The sequence below is a fragment of the Bos indicus genome, chromosome X, assembly GCF_029378745.1.
Source record: "Bos indicus isolate NIAB-ARS_2022 breed Sahiwal x Tharparkar chromosome X, NIAB-ARS_B.indTharparkar_mat_pri_1.0, whole genome shotgun sequence".
Lineage (NCBI taxonomy): Eukaryota > Metazoa > Chordata > Mammalia > Artiodactyla > Bovidae > Bos > Bos indicus.
Genome location: NC_091789.1, coordinates 61031675 through 61057485, shown reverse-complemented (window position 1 = coordinate 61057485; position 25811 = coordinate 61031675). Strand labels below are relative to the sequence as shown.

The following is a 25811-nucleotide window of genomic DNA, read 5'->3' as shown; positions in this document are numbered from 1 at the left end:
TTTTGCCCTTGGGAGAGCTTCCCTCTCCCAGAGAGACTTACTAGAGCTTTCACGCATCCCCCTTTGACACCTCCTCATTTTTTTTTTCCTTCTCCTGGGTTCCGGAGACTAGTTGAAACTAGACTAACAAAGAAACCTCTCCATGTCAGTCAGCAAGTCAAGAGAAGTGATTAGCTGCTAGGTTCTTTGGCCAAAGGACCTGCAGCACTCAAAGCCTTGAAGGGGAAAGCACTTGAAGGTTTGTTTACCACTCAGCTTTAGGGGACAATTGTTGGTACTCTTGGCTACAGGCTTCACTGGGACTTGATTGCTGCAGAATTCTCTGTTCACTTTCTCTGAAAGATTGCCAGTACCAGATCTAGAAGCTTTTAAAAGCCTCATAAAACCAGAGAATGAAAACAGTAGTGAGGGATGGAGAGGTAAGGGGGCCACAGTGCCTCTTGCCCAGATAACATCTCCAGGCCAGGCCCCTGGACAGGCCAGCTCCCTTTTCATATCTTTTGACCCCCCAGGTCCTAAAGTTTGGCTCCTTTCGATTTCTTATTTAGCTGCCACTCCCTCCTGCCCTCATTTCCTACCTGGGCTCCTCTCAAAGTCATCTCCTAATTAATCCCTAGCTGTGCTTTCTCTGGGAACCAGATCACTGTTTTTAAGCTGTTTCAAGTGTATTCATTGCTCCTACCTCTAAGGGAATCGTTGGGCTCAGTGTTGTTGTTCAGTCATTAAGTTGTGTCCGACTCTTTGTGACCCTGTGGACTGCAGCACGCCAGGCTTCCCTCTCCTTCACTATCTCCAAGAGTTTGCTCAAACTCATGTCCATTGAGTCCGTGATGCCATCCAACCATCTCATCCTCTGCTGCCCCCTTTTCCTCCTGCCCTCAATCTTTCCAGCATCAGGGACTTTGCCCATGAGTTGGCTCTTTGCACCAGGTGGCCAAAGTATTACAGGTTCAGCTTTATCATCCGTCCTTCCAATGAATAGTCAGGGTTGGCAGAGTTCAGCTCAGTTCAGTCCCTCAGTCGTGTCCAACTCTTTGTGACCCCATGAATTGCAGCATGCCAGGCCTCCCTGTCCATCACCAACTCCCGGAGTTCACCCAAACCCATATCTATCGAGTTGGTGATGCCATCCAGCCATCTAACACTCTGTCGTCCCCTTCTCCTCCTGCCCTAAATCTTTCCCAGCATCAGAGTATTTTCAAATGAGTCAGCTCTTCACATCAGGCGGCCAAAGTACTGGAGTTTCAGCTTCAACATCAGTCCTTCCAATGAACACCCAGGACTGATCTCCTTTAGGATGCACTGGTTGGATCTCCTTGCAGTCCAAGGGACTCTCAAGAGTCTTCTCCAACACCACAGTTCAAAAGCATCAGTTCTTCGGCACTCAGCTTTCTTTATAGTCCAAATCTCACATCCATACATGACCACTGGAAAAACCATAGCCTTGGCTAGATGGACCTTTGTTGACAAAGTAATGTCTCTGCTTTTCAATATGCTGTCTAGGTTGGTTCATAATTTTCCTTCCAAGGAGTAAGCGTCTTTTAATTTCATGGCTGCAATCAATCACCATCTGCAGTGATTTTGGAGCCCAAAAAACTAAAGTCAGCCACTGTTTCCACTGTTTCCCCATCTATTGGCCATGAGTGATGGGACCGGATGCCATGATCTTAGTTTTCTGAATGTTGAGCTTTAAACCAACTTTTTCACTCTCCTCTTTCACTTTCATCAAGAGGCTTTTTAGTTCCTCTTCATTTTTTAACATAAGGGTGGTGTCATCTGCATATCTGAGGTTATTGATATTTCTCCCAGCAATCTTGATTCCAGCTTTTGCTTCCTCCAGCCCAGCGTTTCTCATGATGTACTCTGCATATAAGTTAAATAAGCAGGGTGACAATATACAGCCTTGACATACTCCTTTTCCTATTTGGAGCCAGTCTGTTGTTCCATGTCCAGTTCTAACTGTTGCTTCCTGACCTGCATACAGGTTCCTCAAGAGGCAGGTCAGGTGGTCTGGTATTCCCATCTCTTTCAGAATTTTCCCCAGCTTATTGTGATCCATACAGTCAAATGCTTTGGGATAGTCAATAAAGCAGAAATAGATGTTTTTCTGGAACTCTCTTGCTTTTTCAGTGATCCAGCGGATGTTGGCAATTTGATCTCTGGTTCCTCTGCCTTTTCTAAATCGAGCTTGGACATCTAAAAGTTCATGGCTCACGTATTGCTGAAGCCTGGCTTGGAGAATTTTGAGCATTACTTTACTAGCATGTGAGATGAGTGCAATTGTGTGGTAGTTTGAGCATTCTTTGGCATTGCCTTTCTTTGGGATTGGAATGAAAACTGACCTTTTCCAGTCCTGTGGCCACTGCTGAGTTTTCCAAATTTGCTGGCATATTGAGTGCAGCACATTCACAGCATCATCTTTTAGGGTTTGAAATAGCTCAACTGGAATTCCATCACATCCACTAGCTTTGTTCATAGTGATGCTTTCCAAGGCCCATTTGACTTCACATTCCAGGATTTCTGGCTCTAGGTGAGTGATCACACCATTGTGATTATCTGGGTCATGAAGATCTTTTTTATATAGTTCTGCTGTTTATCCTTGCCACCTCTTCTTAATATCTTCTGCTTCTGTTAGGTCCCTACCATTTCTGTCCTTTATTGTGCCCATCTTTGCAGAGTGAGATATAATAAAAACATAAATGACATTGTGCCAGTGGGAAGGTATAGAAAACCAAGAACTGGAACAAAATATGTCCTCAGGGAACTATGAACCGGGGAGTTACCTGATTGCCCCTGTACCCATGCCAGTAACTCTGCCCTGGGCGTGGGCACCATTATCCAGCCTAATCCATCTCTGTTTGAGTTGGATGCTATGCTACAAAGTCATGTAGATGTAGCATGACATTGCTAACAGTTTGGAGGGGTTTTTTTTTTTCTATATTTCAATCCCCAGGTTGCTCCCCCTGACTCCAGATTTGTCTCGACAGCCTTGAATCAAGCAATCCATGCTGTGCAAAATTCATATCTATAGCTAGTTTGGACCTCTCACTTTAAGGAAGGTCCAAATTGTCTTGGAAATCATTTGTTTCTCAGGAATGGCTAGCTCCTCTCCAGCTTGCTCTCCAACCTGGACCCCAAGATCAACAGTGCTTTCACATCCTCCTTTTGGGCCCAGCCCTCACCCCCAGAAATTCTGATGTAAGTGCCCACGTCCAACCCTGGAAAACCCCACCACCTGCTTTGCCTACTCCCACTCCTGGGCTGCCAAGTATTGTTTGAGGAAGCTTCCCAACAACAGTACCTTCTCTTGTGTCAGTGGAGCCCTCAGAAATGCTTGGCAGCCTTTCACACTTTTCTAGCAATTGACTTCCTGCCATGGCCTCTGCAGCATCTCCTCCCCACCCTTTTTAGTTGCCCTCAACCTCAAACCCCTTCACTCTCTATCTGCAACCTCACATACTACATCTATTGAGAACATTGAGGTCAAGTCGAAATGGACTTTCTCCACTTCCCTCTTCTCCAGACTCATCCTGGCTCCTTTTATTTACATATCCTTCTCCACTCTGTAGTCTGAAGGGATAAAAGATGCCCCTCTACCTTTAAGACAAAACTATTGATGGTCCTTGGGTTCTGACTCATATCCCTTCTGCCTTCCTCTGCCTTGTAGTATATTCCTGTGTGTACATAGCTAGTCTTTCTGACATGGACTGAGAGTTCCTCAAGGGCAAAGATCATGTTTTCATTTTGTGTGTTCCCAACACATGGCACCATGGGTGGCACACAGTAGGCAATCCATAAATGCTTTCTCAATTGATGCATTATGAGGCAACCAAGCAGGTTGAGTTCTCTATCCTTTGTGCATCTACTTAATTGGTTAATAAAGGTGCCACTGGGCAGCAAGAAGGATGAAGGGAAAGTCTAAAGGATTCAATAAGCTCCAGATCCAGAGTTTTGTGTGGAGGTACATTTTTTGTGGGAATTTTGAACCCAGAATTGACCAGTCTCTTAAAAAAGAAAGAGAGATAAAATAGCAGAAAGAGCACCAGAGTGGGACTAAGGTTTTTCAGGTGGCTCAGTGGTAAAAAATCATCTGCAATCCTGGAGATGCAGGTTCAATCCCTGGGTGGGGATCCCCTGGAGAAGGAAATGACTACCCACTCCAGTATTCTAGCCTGCAGAATCCCATGGACCGAAGAGCCTGGCGGGCTACAATCCATAGGATCACAAATAGTCAGACACAACTGAAGCGACTTAGCTCACAGGCACACACTAGAGCTTCTATTTGTCACCTGCACCACACCATCCTCCACCTTCATCAGCCCATCTTTCTTGTTGCACACAGAGATTGATTTCATCTCAGCTTCCCATTGTCCATTACATAAAAGGAAAAGAGATCAGAAATGTGCAGCCCTCTCCCTCTAGACCCCCTCTTGGCCTGTGCATGTCTGGGCTTGTCTACAAGAGCTATTGCATACAGCTGGCAGGGTGAGTTGTAAGACATCGCATCTTCTTGAATTCAAATCCATGGCTGACTGAGAGGTGTAGGGTAGGCTATGCCAGAGTACCAGCAAGTCCTACCATTTTAGCAGACTCTTGTGCCTGTGGGCATGTGTACTGGAGTTGGAACACCTCTTTATCTGCATGCATGTAGAAATGAATGCTCCTCTGGATCTAAATGAATGCAGGGGTGTGGGCTTACAGGAAGGCAGCATGGCGACTATGTGAGTAAGCTGTTCCTCTCCCTCCCCTGCCCTCTCCTCCCTTTTCTGAGCTCCCTGAGTTCTTTGGCAAGGGGATCTTAGCAGGAGATTCCTTTGATCCTATCCTCCAATTCCTCCTTCCGTTTAAGGAGCTGTCATTGGTTCCTCCCTGTTACCATTTGTTCCCAAAACTTGATGACTTCTCACTATAGGCTTGAGGAAGCCAACATTGATCCAGAAGCAATCCACTCACACCAGCTTAGTATTGGACCAAAGGTTGTACAGTATATCAATGATGGATAATTTACTATGTCAAAGAAAAATGCCACAAGTATCCCTTTTCTAATGGACTAGATACAACTAGCCAATCTGATCACATGGACCACAGTTTTTCTAACTCAATGAAACTAAGCCATGCCGTGTGGGGCCACCCAAGATGGACGAGTCATGTTGGAGAGGTCTGACAGAATGTGGTCCACTGGAGAAGGGAATGGCAAACCACTTCAGTATTCTTGCCTTGAGAACCCCATAAACAGTATGAAAAGGCAAACAGATAGAATACTGAAAGAGGAACTCCCCAGGTCAGTAGGTGCCCAATTACGCTACTGGAGATTAGTGGAGAAATAACTCCAGAAAGAATGAAGGGATGGAGCCAAGGCAAAAATAACAACCAGTTGTGGATATGACTGGTGATAGAAGTAAGGTCTGATACTGTAAAGAGCAATATTACATAGGAACCTGGAATGTCATGAATTAAGGCAAATTGGAAGTAGTCAAACAGGAGATGGCAAGAGTGATCGTTGGCATTCTAGGAATCAGCGAACTAAGATGAACTGTAATGGGTGAACTTAACTCAGATGACCATTATATCTACTACTGTGGGCAGGAATCCCTTAGAAGAAATGGAGTAGCCATCAATAGTCAACAAAACAGTCTGAAATGCAGTACTTGGATGGAATCTCAGAAACGACAGAATGATCTCTGTTCGTTTCCAAGGCAAACCATTCAGTATCACGGTAATCCAAGGCTGTGCTCCTACCAGTAACATTGAAGAAGCTGAAGTTGAACGGTTCTATGAAGACCTACAAGACCGTATAGAACAAACATCCAAAAAAGATGTCCTTTGCATTATAGGGGACTGGAATGCAAAAGTAGAAAGTCAAGAAACACCTGGAGTAACAGGCAAATTTGGCCTTGGAGTACAGAATGAAGCAGGGCAAAGGCTAATAGAGTTCTGCCAAGAGAGCACACTGGTCATAGCAAACACCCTCTTCCAACAACACAAGAGAAGACTCTACACATGGACATCACCAGATGGTCAATACCAAAATCAGACTGATTATATTCTTTGCAGCCAAAGATGGAGAAGCTCTATACAATCAGCAAAACAAAGACTGGAAACTGACTGTGACACAGATCATGAACACCTTATTGGCAAATTCAAACTTAAATTGAAGAAAGTGGGGAAAAACACTAGACCATTCAGGTATGACCTAAATAAAATCCCTTATGACTATACAGTGGAAGTGAGAAATAGATTTAAGGGACTAGATCTGATAGAGTGCCTGATGAACTATGGACGGAGGTTCCTGACATTGTACAGGAGACAGTGATCAAGACCATCCCCAAGAAAAAGAAATGCAAAAAAGAAAAAAGGCTCTCTGAGGAGGCCTTACAGATAGCTGTGAAAAGAAGAGAAGTGAAAAGCAAAGGAGAAAAGGAAAGATATACCCATTTGAATGCAGAGTTCCAAAGAATAGCAAGGAGAGATAAGAAAGCCTTCTTCAGCGATCAATGCAAAGAAATAGAGGAAAACAATAGAATAGGAAAGAGTAGAGATCTCATCAAGAAAATTAGAGATACCAAGGGAACATTTCATGCAAAGATAGGCTCAATAAAGGACAGAAATCGTATGGACCTAATAGAAGCAGAAGATATTAAGAAGAGGGGGCAAGAATAAACAGAAGAACTATATGAAAAAGATCTTCACAATCCAGATAATCACAATGGTGTGATCACTCACCTAGAGCCAGACATCCTGGAATGTGAAGTCAAATGGGCCTTAGGAAGTATCACTACGAACAAAGCTAGTGGATGTGATGGAATTCCAGTTGAGCTATTTCAAATCCTAAAGATGATGCTGTGAACATGCTGCACTCAATATGCCAGCAAATTTGGAAAACTCAGCAGTGGCCACAGGACTGGAAAAGGTCAGTTTTCATTCCAATCCCAAAGAAAGGCAATGCCAAAGAATGCTCAAACTACTGCACAATTGCACTCATCACACATGCTAGTAAAGTAATGCTTAAAATTCTCCAAGCCAGGCTTCAGCAGTACGTGACCTGTGAACTTCTAGATGTTCAAGCTCGATTTAGAAAAGGCAGAGGAACCAGAGATCAAATTGCCAACATCCGCTGGATCATCAAAAAAGCAAGAGAGTTCCAGAAAAACATCTATTTCTGCTTTATTGACTATCCCAAAGCATTTGACTGTGTAGATCACAATAAACTGTGGAAAATTCTGAAAGAGATGGGAATACCAGACCACCTGACCTGCCTCTTGAGAAACCTGTATGCAGGTCAGGAAGCAACAGTTAGAACTGGACATGGAACAACAGACTGGCTCCAAATAGGAAAAGGAGTATGTTAAGGCTGTATATTGTCACCCTGCTTATTTAACTTATATGCAGAGTACATCATGAGAAAACTCTGGGTGGAGGAAGCACCAGCTAGAATCAAGATTCTCGGGAGGAACATCAATAACCTGAGATATGCAGATGACACCACCCTTATGGCAGAAAGTGAAGAAGAACTAAAGAGCCTCTTGATGAAAGTGAAAGTGGAGTGTGAAAAAGTTGGCTTAAAGGTCAACATTAAGAAAACTACGATCATGGCAGCCTGTCCCATCACTTCATGGCAAATAGATGGGGAAACATTAGAAACAGTGGCTGACTTTATTTTGGGGGTGCTCCAAAATCACTGCAGATGGTGATTGATTGCAGCCATGAAATTAAAAGATGCTTACTCCTTGGAAGGAAAGTTATAACCAACCTAGACAGCATATTAAAAAGCAGAGACGTTACTTTGTCAACAAAGGTCCATCTAGTCAAGGCTATGGTTTTTCCAAAGGTCATGTTTGGATGTGAGGTTTGCCGACGAACTGATGCTTTTGAACTGTGGTGTTGGAGAAGACTCTTGAGAGTCCCTTGGACTGCAAGGAGATCCAACCAGTGCATCCTAAAGGAGATCAGTCCTGGGTGTTCATTGGAAGGACTGATGTTGAAGGTGAAACTCCAGTACTTTGGCCGCCTGATGTGAAGAGCTGACTCATTTGAAAAGACTCTGATGCTGGGAAAGATTTAGGGCAGAAGGAGAAGGGGACGACAGAGGGTGAGATGGTTGGATGGCATCACCGACTCAATGGACATGAGTATGGGTAAACTCTGGAGCTGGTGATGACAGGGAGTCCTGGCCTGCTGTGGTTCATGGGGTCACAAAAAATTGGACACGACTGAGTGACTGAACTGAACTGAACTGAGATACACTGCAGAAAATTTTCTATAAAGTGAATTTCTGGCAAGGCCTGTTTCACTTTGATTTTTTAATTATAAAACCATGGCTATGTTTTGCTAGAAAAAAAATGAAAAAGACTAGCTCCAGGTTGTAATTAAACCATGTCTTTTAAAATAAACTACATATTTTTCAACTACAATAATAGGATAATAGAGTAGGTTCACATCCTTTCTACACTATAACGACAGCCCTGTGTGGACAGTCAGTTTGCTCCTACCTTTCACAGCTTTACATTCTGCTCCTTGTTTCATTCCATTTTTTCCCTACTGAAATCTCCTCCTCATGAGCTTTTATTTCTTTAAGAGCTTATTGCCCTATGAGCCCAGCAAATGGATTTTTTAAAATTGGGAGTCTAGTTACTAGGGTTTTTTGCCCCCAAAACAAAGCTTAGTCAATGGAATGAACCCTCAGCCCATTTTCACATACATTGTCTCCACTGATGCTCAAAGCAATTCAAGAAATAGGTAGGGCAAATAGGCCCATTTTTCTGATGAGAAAACTAAGGCTGAGAGATGAATTGACTTTCTCAAGGTCATACAGTTAGAAAGTGAGAGCAGGGAATAAAACCTTAATCTTATGATTCTGCTTTAAGCAGGTGAATTTTCTGTTTACTAGAGACCTGTGCCATCAAATCATACAGAAGTTGCCCTTCAAATTCTAAGATGGAAAACTAAATTATGGTTAATTATTTCATATTTTTCCAATGCATGGAAAAATTCATGGTTTTAAGTTAAATTCATCCTAAGTAGATAGAGCTGTATCTATTTCCTCATGTGGTCTGGAAACTTACCACATACTTTATCATACGGTGGGGCTCTGTATAATCTGCATGTATATTTGAAGGGTTATGGGGGCTCATTCAACCATTTGTAATGGTTACAGAGGTGTTTGGTTATTTTTTTTAATTTTTGTGGCCAACTATTGGTCATATTTCCATTGGATTTGGGGGTTCTTGACCATCCCAATTATATTATTATCACAAAAGAAAAACGTTCTCTGGTTTCTGATGTGATTTTAGGAATATGTTATAGAGAAAGGGGAGACCTGAAAATTTTTCATCAACTTATTTGTCTCTATCTAGCAGACATCTCTGCTTCATCCTGTTTTAACAATTAACCCACTCCAATGTTCTTGCCTCGAGAATCCCAGGGATGGGGGAGCCTGGTGGGCTGCCATCTATGGGGTCACACAGAGTTGGACACGACTGAAGTGACTTAGCAGCAGCATTCCACAAGGGCAAGGAAAAATACAACATGTTTAAAGCAAAATCACCAATTTCTGCTCATCACAATGATCAAATTAGTATACTCTGCCTGTATTTCCCTGTCCACACCTAACTGAATAAGCTAGCATAAGGGACTCATAACACATCAGAATTTGTCTACAAGAACCTAGAAAAATCTCCATTGATGACAGACCAATCAACAAAGCCACTTCAATTATTAAACAAGAAGTAATCTTCCATCTTTTTAAGGTGTAAGGTGTGCTATTCCTTAAAGTGCATTTTATCACCTAATTTATTAATTCTATTGAGTTTCTATGAAATAGTACCTGTTCCAGTGAAAAGACTGGGCAAATTAAAATAACTTGTCCCAGTATCAATGAAAATAGAAATATTTTCTGCCCAGAGTAGCTCTTACTGCCCCTCTTCAAGTGGGTTTGTGTTTCTACTTTCAGAGCTTTATTCTATGCAGAGAGGCAATATAAACTAGGTAGAAGCAGCAGAGGATTTGATATCATCAAAATTGGTTTCACTAGTTGCTTACTGGGTGCTCTCAAGCAAATTCCTTACCCTTTCTAAATTTCAGTTTCCTCATCTGTAAGAGGCATATCCACCTGTTAGAGCTGTTAAGAGGATTAAAGGAAACAGGTTAAATGAGAGGCACTTAGTATGTGCCTGGTAAAAAGAAGATTTTTATCTTTTAGAAGAGAAATGTGAATAAACAGATAGAAGGGAGGGATGCAGAATATTGCCCAGAAAGAGTTAACTTTAGTGCTCTGGGAGGTGTCTTTCCAAAAATTTCAACATGCTGACAGCAGCCAATGAGATGGGTGTGTGTGTCTTTGCAAACAAAACATGTAGACGCATGTCTTCATGCCTGGGCTGGCTGCTTCAAACACTGATTATTGCCTCAGAACTAGAAAATAAATGTGTTTTCATCTGGGTGTTGAGGCTGAGACTCTGATACTGCTTCTCAGCTAGGCAGAACACTGAGAATTTGGGGAGTTCATTCTTTGGTAGACACCAAGCACTTTTTTTTTTTTTTGAAGACGGGAAGGGTCACTGCTCATGCTGGCAAAGCGTAGATGATGCTAATATTATCAAGCTGAACCAGGGCTTCCTGGGTCATCAAATGGATGTCTGTATATGTCTTTATCTGCCATACTTTAGATCTATTCTTCACCTACTGGTGTTCTTTCTCCCTTATTTACTTCTGCAGACAACCCTAGCCCATTAGTGCTCCTGTGCTGTGCGCTGTGCTTATTCACTCAGTCGTGTCCAACTCTTAAGACCCCATGGACTGTAGCCCACCAGGCACCTCGGTTCATGGGGATTCTCCAGGCAAGAATGATGGAGTGGGTTACCATGCCCTTATCCAGGGGGTCTTCCCAACCCAGGGACTGAACCCAGGTCTCCCACACTGCAGGTAGATTCTTTACCATCTGAGTCACCAGGAAAGCCCAAGAACACTGGAGTTACGGGTAGCCTATCCCTTCTCTGGAGGAAATTCCCAACCCAGGATTTGAACCAGGGTCTCCTGCATTGCAGGCAGATTCTTTACCAGCTGAGCTACCAGGGAAACCCCATTAGTGCTGTTACTCAAAGAGTGGACTTTGGGGCTCTCTGGGTGGCTATTTCTGTTTGTTGCAATAGAAGGAGCATAGAGTTGATGGGGCGGCCCTGATACTCCCTCTGCCACTGCATAGCTGTGTGAAATTCATAAGCCCCATTGACTAATTGCTTTTCCAGCTTGGTGCCCGCCACCTCTGTCACAAGTGTATTGTGATGCCCCAAAGGAATGGTGAAAGGAAGCATGTTCTGAAGGTTCTTAAGTAATCTGCCTTTGGGGGATATCACTGATGGTTTCCTTCTTACCACATATTTTGTGGCTAGGAGGGAGAGCCCATCTCCTTAGGCCAGAGTCTGTTAAGTTCTTGCACCCCCTCTGCCATGGCCTCATAGCTGAAATGGGAATTCCAGTTGAAACGTAAGGAAAAGTTATAGAATTTAAGCCACATGGTCCCAGGTTGGAGGTCAGGGATTTCTGCTACCCTTTTCCCAAAGGCCACCAGGGATTTTGAAGGTTGGCAGCAAAGTCTTTTAATCTCATTTTGCTCCTAATAAGACTTGGAAGTGGCCTTCTCGAAGATTCCCAAGTGCACATTTAGTTCTTTATTTTCATTCATTCCACAGTTGAGCTTTTTCCACACAATTATGTTTTGAGGGTCTACTGTACACCAGACACTGAATCTCCCAGAGATACCAGGACAAAGTCAACTGAGCTCCCTGTCCTCTCGGCCCTTCCAGTTTAGAGGCAGAAGTAGGTTCTGAACATCTTTCAAGACAGTCCATAGGTATCTTAATCCTCACCTCTCCAAATGTGAATGCCTCATCTTCCATCCAAAATTCTTCCTCCCCTAGGCTTCCTCATGTCAGTGAAGAGATTCACTCAGTCACCCAATCAAGAAAACTGGGAGTCCAGACATGAATATGTATGGCTGAGTCCCTTCACTGTCCACCTGAAACCATCACAACACTGTTAATCGACTATATCCCAGTACAACATAAAAGTTCAAAAAGAAAACTGGGAGTCCTCCTTCCTACCTGTCTCTGTCTTACTCACCTATTCCAATCTTGCATCAAGTCCTATCGTTTTTAGGTTCTACAATATCTCTTAAATTTGTCTTGCTAGTTCAGGTCATCATTATTTCTCTCCCAGTGAATCCAACCTCCTCACTGGGTTCCTTGTCTCTGGTCTTGCTATGTAAACTCTGAACTTGAGTTGGTCCCTTTCCCTTTCTAAGAGCTTCAACTTCTCCATCCTCAACTGGATCATTTCCTAAGTCTGGTGCAAGTCTTCTTCTGTAGTTCTGTGATCAGATGGCTCTTAATTATACTCTAGTGTAGCCATCCAGACTTCCAAAGAAGATGTTGATGTACCTGAGCCACTGGCTTCTTGGTGTGTGTATTCATTCATTCATTTCTCCATTCAGAAAATACTGAGCACCCACTATATATGAGGAACTGTAGTTACCACAAGTGACTCAATGGAAAGTAAGACACAGGCCCTGTTTTCAAGGAGGTCAATCTTTTGGGGAGTAAGGACACAAACAGGCCACCTAGTCCATTCTGTGGAGGAAGGGTAATCATGTTAGGTTCCTTGGAAGAGCTAATGTCTTGGTTGGAGCCTGAATGATAAATAGGAGCTAACCAGGAAAACAAAGATATGTACGAAAACCCTGAGGCAGAATGCCAGGAGAAAATAAAGTTAGATTAGAAGATGGCAGACCATTTGGGAAGCTGTAGCAACATTCTAGGGGAGAGATGAGGAAGTCCTGAACTAAGACCATCAAAGTAGACAAAAATGAACAGATTTCAGTTATATTTTAGAGGTGGAATTGACAGTCCTTGCTGGTGAATTGGATGTAGAAGATAAGGGAGAGAGGTCATGGAGGACCCTTGGGTTTCTGACTTTATCAACTCTGTAGATGAACCGCCATTTACAGAGTTAGTACCGTTAACTCAGAAGGAAGAATCTGCTTTGGGGAATGAAGTTGGGGAAAAGATGATAGGTTCGGCTTTAGTCATGTTGAATTTGAGTTGGAATATCCAGGTGAACAAGTCTGCTAATTCATTGGCTATAAGGATCTGGCACATTGAGAAGAGAACTCTGGTCTGGAGGTTCAGGTTGGGGAGTCATTACCTTGTGGATGAGGTCTACAAGGAGAATGAGCAGACACTGAAGAGCTGAGTGCTCAAGAGAACCAGGTCATCAGTACTAAGAGGGGAAATACTCTCCCAGATATGGAGTGCCCATTCATTCCTGGAACACATTTCTGTCCCACAGAGAGTTTCTGAATAATGTCAGTGCATCTCTTACTTAATAAAAAGAGTTTTAAGAACCCAATTATAACTTCTCCTTTTGCCATAAACATGCCTTAAAGAAGAAAGGAAATGGATACATTCGTATGTTCATGCTATCCACCACATGTGTTACATTCACTGACTCACATGCTCCCCATAACTCTGCTGCTGCTGCTGCTAAGTCATTTCAGTCATGTCCGATTCTGTGCGATCCCAAAGATGGAAACCCACCAGGCTCCCCCATCCCTGGGATTCTCCAGGCAAGAATATTGGAGTGGGTTGCCATTTCCTTCTCCAATGCATGAAAGAGAAAAGTGAAAATGAAGTTGCTCAGTCATGCCTGACTCTTAGCGACCCCATGGACTGCGGCCTACCAGGCTCCTCCGTCCATGGGATTTTCCAGGCAAGAGTACTGGAGTGGGGTGCCATTGCCTTCTCCACCCCATAACCCTACACTAGAGTTATTACTGCTTGGAGCCCTTAGGGACTCAGAGTGGTTAAATCACTTGCCCAAGGTCCCAGAGCTATTAAATGGCAGTAAGATCTGACACCAGAGCCTGCACCATGATACCACCTAACAGCAACTGCACCACTTCTAGCAGTATAGCCAGATCCTTAAGAAAGCGTGTGCATACCCCTTTTCCCTTCTGTGCTTCATAAATATAATTTGAATCCCCTAGCTTAACGCTTTGCTCTCCATTAAAATACAAAAACCCTGGGGAGAAGTAAAGCTCTAAGTTGTTGCCAGTCATTTATGCTTCAGTGGGAATGAGTTTCAGATTCTTACTTAGGAACAAATTTTAATTTTATGAGAGAAGGACACTGGAACCTTGAGGGAGAGATGAAAAGGCAGAAGTGGGCCTTGGAATGAAAAGTCACCCTCCTCTTAGTTTTACAGTTCTACCTGGTCAGAGGCATGTGCTTTTAATGTTCCAAGATGCTATTTCTGCATAAGTGTACCTCTTTATATGCAGACCCATTTTGGGGTCGGCTACCCTAGTTATCTGGGGCTGGGGCTTGGGTGTGGTCTGATCAAAGGTAAAATTAAACTACGCACTGACCCCAACCCACTGTGATCAGCAGGAGGAAGTCAGCCCCGAGCTGCGGTTCCTTGCCTTATGCACAAGTCCCAGGCCACTCTTGAGAATTTGACCCTGATGTGCTTATTTAAAATCTGGAGCAGATGGAGGCAGGAGAGCTGGTTGGAAAGACTTGGAGGAGTCCCTTCTGCCCTGTCTGGGTCTATTTGCCAAAATATATGACATGTATCAGGGCAAGGCATTGGTCCAAGCCCATTGAAATTCTGCTAGCAATCCAAACAGTGATGGTATTTCAGATTGGTTCTGTGAAATGATCAGTTAGGAAGAGAGAAATGAGGTGTGAGCATCTGGCTACTGCAGCCTAGTGATTGGGACAGTCCCAGGGGCGGGCTCGGGGTGAGGGGGGCATCCTCAACTACCCCCCCAGGACATCTGCCACTGGAAAACAGGGAGAGAGCCACGCACTGGCAGCAGGTGGTCTAATTTGAGTCGCATGCCGTTTCTCACTACCTACATGATCTAAGCAAGTCCTTCCCATTCTCTCGGCCTCCTTTTTCCCCCAAGTATAAAATAGACCCTGGATGGAATGGTCTCTAAGGGCCCTTCCTGCTAGAATATTCTGTGACTTCTCTGACACTGGTATTTCTTTTTCACTGTAGTGGGAGAGGTCCACACATCCACCTGTTTATCTGAAGCCTCTACGTTCTCACACTGCCCTCTGCTGGCCATTGTGAAAAAGTGCCACCGATAGCTTCTTTGGAGTAAGGCAAACCGACTAAAAAACCCATCATTGATTTAGTATTAAGCATCAGCAGTACACTGGGCATGGTGACAGAAAGCCTATACATTGGAGACAAGGGAAATATCATACCGGAGAAGGCAATGGCACCCCACTCCAGTACTCTTGCCTGGGAAATCCCATGGATGGAGGAGCCTGGTAGGCTGCAGTCCATGGGGTCGCTAAGGGTCGGACACGACTAAGCGACTTCACTTTCACTTTTTTCTTTCATGCATTGGAGAATGAAATGGCAACCCACTCCAGTATTCTTGCCTGGAGAATCCCAGGGACGGGGGAGCCTGGTGGGCTGCCGTCTATGGGGTCGCACAGAGTCGGACACGACTGAAGCAACTTAGCAGCAACAGACGGCTGACAAAACAGCCCACGAAAGACGTGTCTTCATTTTTTTTCTTTGCCATCTTCGTCTGTTCATGGTGTTCTGTGCCACTGTATGAAAGAAAGGAGGCTCAGGGGATGGTAAGGCTCCTTGCCTCATATCCCAGAACTTCAGGCTCCAGGGGCCCTGGCACCACCCTAAAGAGGCAGTTCTGGGCCAGCAGTGCCTCAGAGGTGTCAAGTCATCCCCAAGGCCCTGCTTCCACCTGAAGGTTTTGAAACTCAGGACCAGCTCAGAAGTACACCTTCCATACCATTTCAAATGCCCTTTTTGAAAAATAATTCAAACTCAAAGAATCCATGAGCTCTTTAAGAGCCCTACTTTAAGCTCTCTGGCTAGAACGGAAGAGTCAGCTATGTGACTGTGGTCGATTCAACACACCCTCCCAGACAAGAGACAGGGAGTGGGCCATGGAACCCAGCCTTTTCTGGATGGAATCATATTTCCTATTAAGTGCAGCCCGAGAATTGCCTCACTCCTATGTCTCTTTGCTTATTCTCGCTGAGCATGCACTCACTCACCAAGGCAAGGGACCTGGCATGGGCTAGCCCATGTGCACACACCAGGCACCGCTTGGGCTCTAGTGCCGTGAGCAAGATGGGAATTGGGCCATGCCACAGTCTGCTCTCTTGGTAGCAGCTCAACAGTTTATCAGGCTCTCACCTCTTAGCCCTTGATGCATGAAAGCTTTGGGCAGGGCTCAGATTTGGATCAAGCATTCAGTACCCTGACTGCATGCATCTCCTTTGCTAGTAATAACATGGTCTCAGCAAGCCTCACCCTCCCACCAACCAGTCCTTTCCTCCCCCAACAGCTGGTTCTTATCTGTCTTCCTTGTTCCAGCCTCAGGCAGGCTGCCCTGGCCCTAATGCTCTCTCTCTCTCTCTCTCACACACACACACACACATGCACATTCTCCTAAATACTCATTGATGAGTTTCAACATTGAAACTGCCTTCCTTCCACCTACCCTGTCCCCAAACCTCTAAGGGTTCCCTATTTCCTGTCACATCAAGTCTTCCACTTCCCTGCCTTGCTTTCCAGGCCTACTTCAGTTGGGGCCCACTCAGCCTTTCCAGTGTGGCCAGTGGCTGCCCCCACCCCCCCACCCCATCATGGACATAATGTAAGCATTCCACAAACCCTCCATGGTCAACCCTGCCTTTGTGTTCCTGCAGCACTTATCCTCCATTCCGGACTTGAACTGTTTGCTATAGCTTTGTGTACATTAGTCTTGAAAGCTAGGCCGACATTTTAGACTTTGTTAATCCTCAACAGCAGCCCAGCACTATTTTTAAAGTGTTCTATTACTTTTGAGTTGTGCATGTGTAGTGAAAATTTTTAAGAATAATAAGAGAACCACCATAAACAAAAGTTCAGCAGCAGGAGGTTAGAGCATAGAAGTTAAAAGTTCAACTCCCATCCCATCATTCCCAGAAATAAGCCTAAGTTAAGTGCTCTGCAGCCTAGCACCCTCTCTAGGTTTGTGTTGGAAAGATTGCGTGGTAGGTGGTACACCCAGAGAATTAAATTGCCTGGGGAAGAGCATCTTTTACTTCTTGACAAGAGTCCCAGGTCTTTGTCGACCTGGTAGACTTTGGAAATTTTAGTCCAAAATCTGCACACAGCTGGCGGCCACTTGGGTGTCCAGTACGTGACTCTAATCACCCCATAAAGCGTCTGTCCTCTTTTCAGCCCTTTCAAAAGTAAACCTTGAAGGTGAATAGTAAAGAGCACATTTAATGCACTTTTCTCAGAGTTTTTCACAGGACTGTAGGAAATTGCAGACAGTAAGTAAAGGGGCTGAGGGACAGAAATGGGAAGCGTTTATGAAAATAGGCTTTCTACCTGATATGATGTTGTTTTCTCTGAGAGTTAATGCATATTACTAATGGTTTTCATTTTTATGCCAAGAAAATTCAGTCCCTACTGGGATTTGTGCTAAATGGTAGCCTAGCCCACCTAGGTAGCCTAGTTGCACCCACTGGGGTTAATTCTGCATCTCAATCAGCTTGAAAATGTCAGCCTGAACTCTCAGACTTAATTGTTACAGATGCTTTATAAATAGGGCATTCAAAATCCTCAGGCTGTTCCCTCTTGCTATCATAATTGATACTTAATGGATATTCTCAGCCTTCTTTGGTTTTACACATTCAACACTGTACAGATGGCGGGGGTAGTAAAGGGAAGAAGAGAGACACAGAGGGGGCAGATAAACAATGTGTGCGTTCGCTGTGGGTGTCTGTTTCCAGTTGCAGTCCTGGAGTTCTGGGAACGGCTGACAAAGGTGAGCTGGCAGGTTGTCAGCTGGGGGTTTCTGGGTTCTCTTCACTGTGGCCCCCCAAGGCAGTGTTCTATGGGCGCAGCCATCTCTGAACTTTAGCTCAAGCACGTTGGCCATTTGGATGTGAGTTCGAAAACGTTCCAATGCTCTCCAGAGTTCTGTTCATTTGCTCTTTTGACAGTCTGATGGATGACCTGGCATTAACTAGGAAGAGGACAATATTATCCAGCCTGAATAACTAATCTCCTAAGAAGTACAAAGTTGAAGGATCTTGGTGCACATGAATCTTATTAAATGTGCTTATAAAATATGTTCTATCCAAATAAGCTTAGCAACCCCTAAAATAGCCTCTTCTGATCCGTGTCTGGAACTTTGGCACGCTTCATAGGTCTCTAAGCCAAAATTATTCAGTGGAGTGATGACAGTGTTCTTTGTGCATGGGAAAATGGGAAGTGGGGATGGTAACTCCTCTGTTGACTAATTGTACTCCTTCTGTCCATCTCAGGGGAGACCAGGACCAATTGGAATTCAAGGTCCAACAGGTCCTCAAGGACTTCCTGGCCCTAGTGGTTTATCAGGGTTAAAAGGAGAAAGGGGCTCCCCAGGCCCGCTGGGACCGTATGGACCAAAAGGCGATAAGGTAAGAGCACCAAAGCTTGAGTTTTCCTTTGACTCTTGGACCATGGGTATGAAGGTGAAAGGTTCTAAACCTCAGCTGTCTATTCATGAAAAGAATACTAATTGCACATACTTTGGTGCCAGGCTACACACTTTAATAATAGGCAGGATGGGTGATATGCTCCCATTTCTAGGGAGAATCCCATAGCCAGCAAGTCAGAAAGTCAAGATATCAGCTATTTGCCAGATAAGTGGGATCACCGTGGTGGAAAAGTCCAGAGGGTTTGAGCTGGAGATGGATCAGAAGGCCAATCAACAGGGCAGCAGAGGGATCCAAACAAGGGGAATGGGACGCCAGGGGTCAGAATGCTTGGAAACCAGCTGGGCCACAAATGTAGGGGAAGAGATGCAAGAAAGGAGATTGGTCATGTCATGGCAGCTGGCTGTCTGAGGTTAGCAATTAATCACCTCCTATTTACCGCATTGGTGAGAGCAGGATTCCTACCCTAGGGTTCTGCAGATGGCCAAGCATGTGACACCTGGCACAGGACAGAAGAGATCAACAACAGGTTTATAAGTCACATGCACTCACAGCACAGTGGAAGAGGACATCACACGCCGTGCAGGGCCACACAGTACTTTCACTCTGGAACAAAATAAACCAGAAGGGCTGTGGGAGGCACACTCTGCCATGTCAAGAGGGTGAGTGTCCCTAGGTTCCTGAAGGAGGATATGCCTGGCTTGTTTGAATAATTAATTGGGTCAGCAGGGAATTGAAACCTACAACTCAGGAACAAGCAGAAACTGTGCCCGGTATATTTGATAAAGAGAGTTGTTTGCCTGAGAGATCTCATCAGGAGCAAAATGCCGTTTGAGGCATTCCCAGTTTTCCCAGGGCTTCCCAGGTGGCACTAGCGGTGAAGAGCCTGCCTGCCAATGCAGGAGACATAAGAGACATGGGTTTGATCCCTGGGTCAGGAAGATCCCCTGGAGGAGGAAATGACAACCCACTCCAGTGTTCTTGCCTGGAAAATCCCATGGACAGAGGAACCTAGTAAGTTAGGATTGCAAAGACTTAGCAAGCCCACATGTAGCCTTCCCAGATGTCAAGGCACCACATAATATTGAGCCTTATTTTTAGGTCTGACACCACATGGTCTAAGACAAGAACTGCCTAAGACCTTAGGTAAAGGCTAGTGATCACTTGGAAGTGTAGTAGACAGCAAGGTGATGTGATGTGTGTGTGGGGAGGGGAAGATGGGGTACAAAACACTTCTTAACAACTTAGGTCATTAACTACATGAACAAGCCTGCCTCATCTAATGGAGGTCAGTTGGACCATCTCTTACATTCCTACTGTTTTTTTTAGGGTCCCATGGGTGTTCCCGGCTTTCTTGGCATCAATGGAATTCCGGTGAGTGTGTTCATAGAAGCATTTTGAAATTTTATTTTATTGAAGTAGACTTGATTTACAAGATTGTGTTCACTTCTGCTACACAGCAGAGTGATTCGGTTATACATGTGTATATATTCTTTTTCATGTTCTTTTCCATGATGGCTTATCACAAAATATAGAATATAGTTCCCCTGGGTTATACCTTGTTGTTTATCCATTCCATAGAGGCAATTTTAATACAACTTCTAGTTTCTGCCTCATAGCTCAAGTATTTTGGTCTTAACCACATCCTGTCTCAGGCATGCATGATCAGGGCTAAGTGTTGAGATGTGCTTGGTAAGGTTTGAAGAGCAGTGCTCACCCACACTTTCCTTGGGATTCTGTTATGGGGAGTGCTAAATCATATAGTTGGGGATGCAGAGATATGTACAGGCATAAAAAACCATCAATATCTTAGACAAAAGGAGTTGGGTCTTCTAGGTTGAGGGCAGTGTTCACTGGGAATGAGGGACTGGTTCTGAAGTGTGAAGACAGTGCCACATGAGAACACATATATCCTCATTATCAGAAAATTAAGAAGGTACACGAAATTAGATAGAAAAATACTTACTGATACTTTAATACATTTAATTTCAATAATTTGTTCTCTTCAGCCTTATTCCCAAGTGAATTTCCCTTTAGATTTTTTGGACTTCTAAGTACAAATTTTAAATATTGCTTTCCATCTGTAGTTATTACAAAATCCTGGTTATATTCTCCAGGTTGTACGATATGTCCACGAGCCTATCTGATGCCCAACAATTTGTACCTCCCACCCTCCCAACCCCTAAAATTAGTGCCCCCCACACACACCAGTAACCACTGGTTGTTCTCTAGGTCTGAGAGTCCACTGCTTTTTTTGTTATATTCACTAGTTTGTTGTATTTTTTAGATTCCACATATGATTGACATCATACAGTATTTTGCTTTTTCTTTGTGATTTATTTCACTTATCATAATGCCCTCCAAGTCCATCCATGTTGCTGCGAATGGCAAAATTTCAGTCTTTTGTACAGCTGAGTAGTATTCCTTTTATATATATCACATCTTCTTTATCTATTCATCCAATACTCAGGTTGCTTCTATACCTTGAGAATTGTAAGTAATGCTGCTATGAACATTGGGGTATGTATATCTGTTTGAATTGGTGGTTTTTTCATATATATACCCAGGAATGGAATTGCCAAATCATATGGTAGTTCTATTTTTATTTTTTTGAGAAACTTTCATACTTTTTTCCTCAGTGACTGCATCACTTTACATTCCTACCAATAGTGCAGGAGGGTTCCCTTTTCTCCACATCCTCGCCAACATTTGTTTATTTGTGTTCATTTTGAGAATAGCCATTCTGATAGGTGTGAGGTCGTACCTCATTGTGATTTTGATTTGCATTTCTTGATGATTAGTGATGCTGAGCATATTTTCATGTGCCTGCTGGCACATGGAGATGGAAGAAGAAAAGAAGATACTTTTCTTCTTTAGAAAAGTATCTATTCAGTTCTTCTGCCCATCTTTTAATTGGCTTTTTGTTTCTTTCATATTGAGTTTTATGACCTGTTAATATGTGTTGGATATTAACCCCCTATCAGTCATAGTTTTTGTAAATATCTTTTCCCATCAGTAGGTTGTCTTTTCATTTTGCTGATGGCTACTCCAAAGATCACTTGAAGACAACCTCTTCCCTTCATGCTGAGGACCTGGTTTTGCTGGAGATAAGTGGGGAGTCTGGAGCTCACAGACATGTCCTTTTCCCATTCCATCCAGCCCAATCCCCCCTTTTTTATTGAGTTTCTGCATTTTTACTCAATATCCCTACTTATCCTGCCTAATGGATATTGCATGGTAACATTTCTCCAGCTTTTAAAGTACAGTATTTGGAACTTGGTACTATCACTTTTTAGTTTTATTCTTCAGTGCTTCTCTATATATTTAATCTTTAACCTGGGCTATGTTTGCCTCTAGCAGTGGTTTTCAACCTTAAGAACCAAATCTTGTGTGGAAGCTCAGCATGTAGAACAGAAAAAAAGTGGAGCTCCTCCATGTGAGGGAAGTCCTAGAGCCCGCTTTTATCTTTCTAACAGCCTCTAAGGGGTTCTTTTGAGTCATATCAAAACAGTTTAGTTAAGTCTTGACTTAACAGCTTCTCGTGTTATACTACATAATCATCTAAGATCAGGTAAGGGAGTTCAAATTGCTTTGTGCCAATCTACAGGTATTTTTCTTGAGTACCTACTATGTGGTAGCACTCTACTATGGGAATACAAAAAAAAGGCATCTGGCTCTGCCCTCAGAAATATTATCATCTGATTCATTTTTATCCCCAGATCTAGTGTACATTTGTGGCTTTGGTGAATAGAAGACTCACTTACCTTGTATTTGTTACACATATCAACAAATCAGCCATCAAATTTTGGCCTTTTATTCAACTGCAGAGTCTGCAAAATCCCAGAAATAGGCCATTGGAGAAGTAAGAGGTGGATGGGGTTGGTTACTCTCTTATGACATCCCCTGGTATATTCTCATGGCTATATTCGCGTCTCCACTCAGTGTATGCGTCTTGAGGGAACCAATGGATGATTGTTGTTATTGTTCAGTCATTATGTTGTGTTTGTCTCTATGAGACCCCACAGACTGCTGCACACCTGGCTTCCATGTTGTTCACCATCTCCTGGAGATTGTTCAAACTCATGTACACTGAGTTGGTGATTCTATCCAAACATCTCATCCTGTCATCCCCTTCTCCTGCCTTCTATCTTTCCCAGCATCAGGGTCTTTTCCAATAAGTCAGTTCTTTGCATCAGGTAGCCAAAATATTGGAGCTTCAGCTTCAGCGTCAGCCCTTCTAATGAATATTCAGGGTTGATTTCCTTTAGGATTCACTGGTTTGGTCTCCTTGCTGTCGGGGAGACTCTCAAGAGTCTTTTCTGGCACCACAGTTAGAAAGAATGGAAACTAGCAAACTAGAGGTCACATCTTCCATTTATCCTGTGGATCCAGCCTCACCCGATATGAGTGGAGGATTTGAAGCTCACAATAGTGCCACACCCTTCCTCCTGCAATCTCTTTTTAATGGGGGCCGGAAGAAATGAATCCTGTGAAGCAGAGGCTGATTCCCATTCTGAGCTGGAACCCACCCCAGAGTCCAGCTGGACACTTCTGCGTCCAACCGTCCAACTTGTGGCCAAAAGAGCCTGAGAACTTCTAGAAATCGATCACTTCTTTTGGGGGCCTTTGTTGCTTAGGAGAATAAGTCCAGATTCCTCCAAATGAGTCTGCTGCTTCCAGTAGACGTCTCCATCCCCTTGGCTCTCTTCTTGCCCCACCCCCTTGACCCCTTGACCTAAGGTTGTACATATATTTTTTGACTTTCAATCTCTTTAGCTTCAGGATTCACGACTCAATTACTCCAAGAAATTTTATCCCCTGTTCCCTTCCCTCTCTTCCAGCTATTCATGATGTATTAAGGAGCACCTTCTGTTGACAGCTTACCTCTCTTTTCCATCTCTAATCTCCCAGGAGTCTTTGGGGTCTGTACCACAAACTCTAGCTCCTTATTGCATATAGTGCATGGTGTTTATTGATTTTCTTGTATGTTAGTCTTATCTACTTTAGCATTCCAGTCCCCTATAATGAAAAGGACATCTTTTTTGGGTGTTACTTCTAGAAGGTCTTGTAGGTCTTCATAGAACCATTCAAATTCAGCTTCTTCAGCATTATTGGTCAGGGCATTGTATTAGTGTGATATTGAATGGTTTGCCTTGGAAGTCAAGAAACACCTGGAGTAACAGGCAAATTTAACCTTGGAGTACAGAATGAAGCAGGGCAAAGGCTAACAGAGTTTTGCCAAGAGAATGCACTGGTCATAGCAAACACCCTCTTCCAACAACTGAAGAGAAAACTCTACACATGGACATCACCAGATGGTCAACACCGAAATCAGATTGATTCTATTCTTTGCAGCCAAAGATGGAGAAGCCCTATACAATTAGCAAAAACAAGACCAGGAGCTGACTGTGGCTCAGATCATGAACAGCTTATTGCAAAATTCAGACTTAAATTGAAATAGGGAAAACCACTAGACCATTCAGGTATGACCTAAATCAAATCCCTTATGATTATACAGTGGAAGTGAGAAACAGATTCAAGGGATTAGATCTGATAGACAGAGTGCCTGAAGAACTATGGATGGAGGTTCATGACATTGTACAGGAGGCAGTGACCAAGACAATCTCCCCCAAAAAAAGAAACACAAAAAAGCAAAATGGTTGTCTGAGGAGGCTTTACAAATAGCTTTGAAAAGAGAAGTGAAAGGCAAAGGAGAAAAGGAAAGATATACCCATCTGAATGCAGAGTTCCAAAGAATAGCAAGGAGAGATAAGAAAGCCTTCCTCAGTGATCACTGCAAAGAGAGGAAAACAATAGAATGGGAACAACTAGAGATCTCTTCAAGAAAATCAGAGATACCAAGGGAACATTTATGCAAAGATGGGCTCGATAAAGGACAGAAATGGTATGGACCTAACAGAAGCAGAAGATAAAAGGACAGAAATGGTGTGGACCTAACAGAAGTAGAAGATAAAGGACAGAAATGGTATGGACCTAACAGAAGCAGAAGATATAAAGAAGAAGTGGCAAGAATACACAGAAGAACTATATAAAAAAGATCTTCATGACCCAGATGATCACGATGGTGTGATCACTCACCTATAGCCAGACATCCTGGAATGTGAAGTCAAGTGGGCCTTAGGAAGCATCACTATGAACAAAGCTAGTGGAGGTGATGGAATTCCAGTTGAGCTATTTCAAATCCTAAAAGATGATGCTGTGAAAGTGCTGCACTCAATATGCCAGCAAATATGGAAAACTCAGCAGTGGCCACAAGACTGGAAAAGGTCAGTTTTCATTCCAATCCCAAAGAAAGGCAAGGCCAAAGAATGTTCAAACTACCGCACAATTGCACTCATCTCACACGCTAGCAAAGTTATGCTCAAAATTCTCCAAGACAGGCTTCAACAGTATGTGAACCATGAACTTCCAGATGTTCAAGCTGGTTTTAGAAAAGGCAAAGGAACCAGAGATCAAATTGCCAACATCCGCTGGATTATTGAAAAAGCAAGAGAGTTCCAGAAAAACATCTACTTCTGCTTTATTGACTATGCTAAAGCCTTTGACTATGTGAATCACAACAAACTGTGGAAAATTCTTCAAGAGATGAGAATACCAGACCTGTGTCCTTAGAAATCTGTATGCAGGTCAAGAAGCAACAGTTAGAACTGGACATGGAACAACAGACTGGTTCCAAATAGGGAAAGGAGTACATCAAGCTGTATACTTTCACCCTGCTTATTTAACTTATATGCAGAGTACAGCATTTCTCATGATGTAGCACAAGCTGGAATGAACATTACCGGGAGAAATATCAATAACCTCAAATATGCAGATAATACCACCCTTATGGCAGAAAGTGAAAAAGCACTAAAGAGCCTCTTGATGAAAGTGAAAGAGGAGAGTGAAAAAGGTGGCTTAAAACTCAACATTCAGAAAACTAAGATCATGGCATCCTGTCCCATCACTTCATGGAAAATAGATGGGGAAACAATGGAAACAGTGAGAGACTTTATTTTGGGGGTTCCAAAATCACTGCAGATGATGACTGAAGCCATGAAATTAAAAGACACTTGGTCCTTGGAAGGAAAGTTATGACCAACCTAGACAGCATATTTAAAAGCAAAGACATTACTTTGGCAACAAAGGTCCATCTAGTCAAAGCTATGGTTTTTCCAGTGGTCATGTATGGATTTGAGAATTGAACTATCAGGAAAGCTGAGTGCCAAAGAATTGATGCTTTTGAACTGTGGTGTTTAAGAAGACTCTTGAGAGTCCCTTGGACAGCAAGGAGAT

The 25811-nt window shown here is 43.4% G+C and overlaps 1 protein-coding gene across 2 annotated transcripts in view; it reads left to right on the top strand.

The window, feature by feature from the left end:
• The window catches only part of COL4A6 (collagen type IV alpha 6 chain), a 337948-nt gene that overhangs the window by 246754 nt on the left and 65383 nt on the right, over positions 1–25811 (top strand). For both annotated transcript variants that reach the window (XM_070783765.1, XM_019955843.2), the window contains exons 4-5: positions 18363–18497; positions 19845–19889. In XM_070783765.1, the coding sequence (XP_070639866.1) occupies positions 18363–18497; positions 19845–19889 (180 nt within the window). The remainder of the gene's footprint in view (positions 1–18362; positions 18498–19844; positions 19890–25811) is intronic.